This window comes from Adelges cooleyi, unplaced genomic scaffold, assembly GCF_023614345.1.
Source record: "Adelges cooleyi isolate 19-005CV unplaced genomic scaffold, UGA_ACOO_1.1 ACOO_flye_CR_arks_rails_tigmint_CR_PRNA_17, whole genome shotgun sequence".
NCBI lineage: Eukaryota > Metazoa > Arthropoda > Insecta > Hemiptera > Adelgidae > Adelges > Adelges cooleyi.
Genome location: NW_026095827.1, coordinates 1 through 1,622, shown reverse-complemented (window position 1 = coordinate 1,622; position 1,622 = coordinate 1). Strand labels below are relative to the sequence as shown.

At 27.8% G+C, this 1,622-nt stretch overlaps 1 protein-coding gene across 1 annotated transcript; it reads right to left on the bottom strand.

The window, feature by feature from the left end:
* Window positions 1-1,297: 1,297 nt before the first annotated feature.
* Window positions 1,298-1,603, bottom strand: LOC126833099 (early growth response protein 1-like; the record flags this gene model as incomplete). Its single annotated transcript, XM_050564246.1, has 1 exon — window positions 1,298-1,603. A coding segment is annotated over one exon (306 nt), but the record flags the coding sequence as incomplete, so codon positions are not given.
* Window positions 1,604-1,622: the final 19 nt, after the last annotated feature.

Genomic DNA, 1,622 nt, shown 5'->3' with positions numbered 1-1,622 from the left:
CATTTTAACAAGGTAACGTTTTCAATTGCTGTTTAGTATTTTTTTTTTATTTTTATTGAAAGAGGTAAATGGTTGGCATTATAAAATACCTTTCGTAATCGATTTCTGATTTGTAGATTGGATATAATGAGCTGATTGGTAGAAACTAAAAAAAACGATTTACCCATTTTATAGCGTTCCACAGGCCAATCCAAATATCTCCTACAGGTAAATTGAGTTTTTTGATATTATGTTACCATCATAAATAATTCAATCATTTTATACATCGAATAAAAAAAAAATTATTTTAAAAAGTATGAATGAAACTAACATAATGTAATCACAACTATCGAAAAAATAATACATTTTATTTTGAATTTTAAATAAATATAAAATAAAACCTTCCAAATTATACATATTAAATTTTATAAGGTATTATTTTGTAACAATTTTTTTTATATTTATTTCAACATCAAAATAGTGTATTATAATTTTGACAATATTATGAATATAGTTATATGATACATAATAATATTGAATTTTAATAGATTTTTTTCGATGGATACGATTCACTGGTATGCCAGATTTGCACAAATGTTATTTACTATACTAAGATGGAAAGTATAACTTTCTCTGTATCCTCCAGTTAACTTAAGACTGAACATAAAACATTAGAGGCGTTACACATCTGGAACTGTACAATATAATGTTGAAATTTTAACACACAAGATTTAATAATTAAATAATAACATTATATGGGTATATTTGTTTCTACCAACTAACATAAATACTAAATACATACACATGTATTCTGGTGGTAATGATTGTACAATCTTAGGTAACTTAATTAAGCAGTAAAATTAAACTACAAAATAATATAACAAGTTAAGTACACTGTTTTATAATGTGTAAAACATATTGGTTTCACTAAATACCTTGTGATCAGTTAAACGATAGTAATAATTTAAAAATTATAAGAAAACTAATACAAAAATATTCAATCTGAATAAAATTGTTCATAAAAAAAAATTGTAAAATAATTACAAATAGCTTTTGAAAAACTATTTTAAAACTACTAAATTGTCCATACGTGAGGTTTATGAGGTTATGAGCCATGTGCTTTTGCTTGATGTCTTTTGAGAGTATCTTGGCAACCATATGATTTATCACAGGCTGAGCATTTATATCGTACCCCACCAATATGTATCCGTGCATGTCTCTTGAGATCAGATTGTTGACGAAATGTTTTTTCACAGACATCGCATTTAAACGGTTTACGCTGGTATGTATGCGTTCATGAGCTTTTAGGTGATGTTCTCTACCAAACGTTTTTTTCACAGACATCGCATTTAAACGGTTTCTCGCCGGTATGAATACGTGCATGGTTCTTGAGATGAGTTTGTTGACTGAATGTTTTTTCACAGACAACGCATTTATAAGGTTTTTCACCAGTATGTATCCTTTCATGTCTTTTAAGACTTTGTTGTAGACTGAATGTTTTTTCACAGACATCGCACTTAAAAGGTTTCTCGCCGGTATGTATCCGGGTATGTTTCTTGAGATCAGTTTTTTGAATGAAGGTTTTTTTACAGATATCGCATTTAAACGGTTTTTTCGACGGTATGTGTGCGTTTATGAATTTT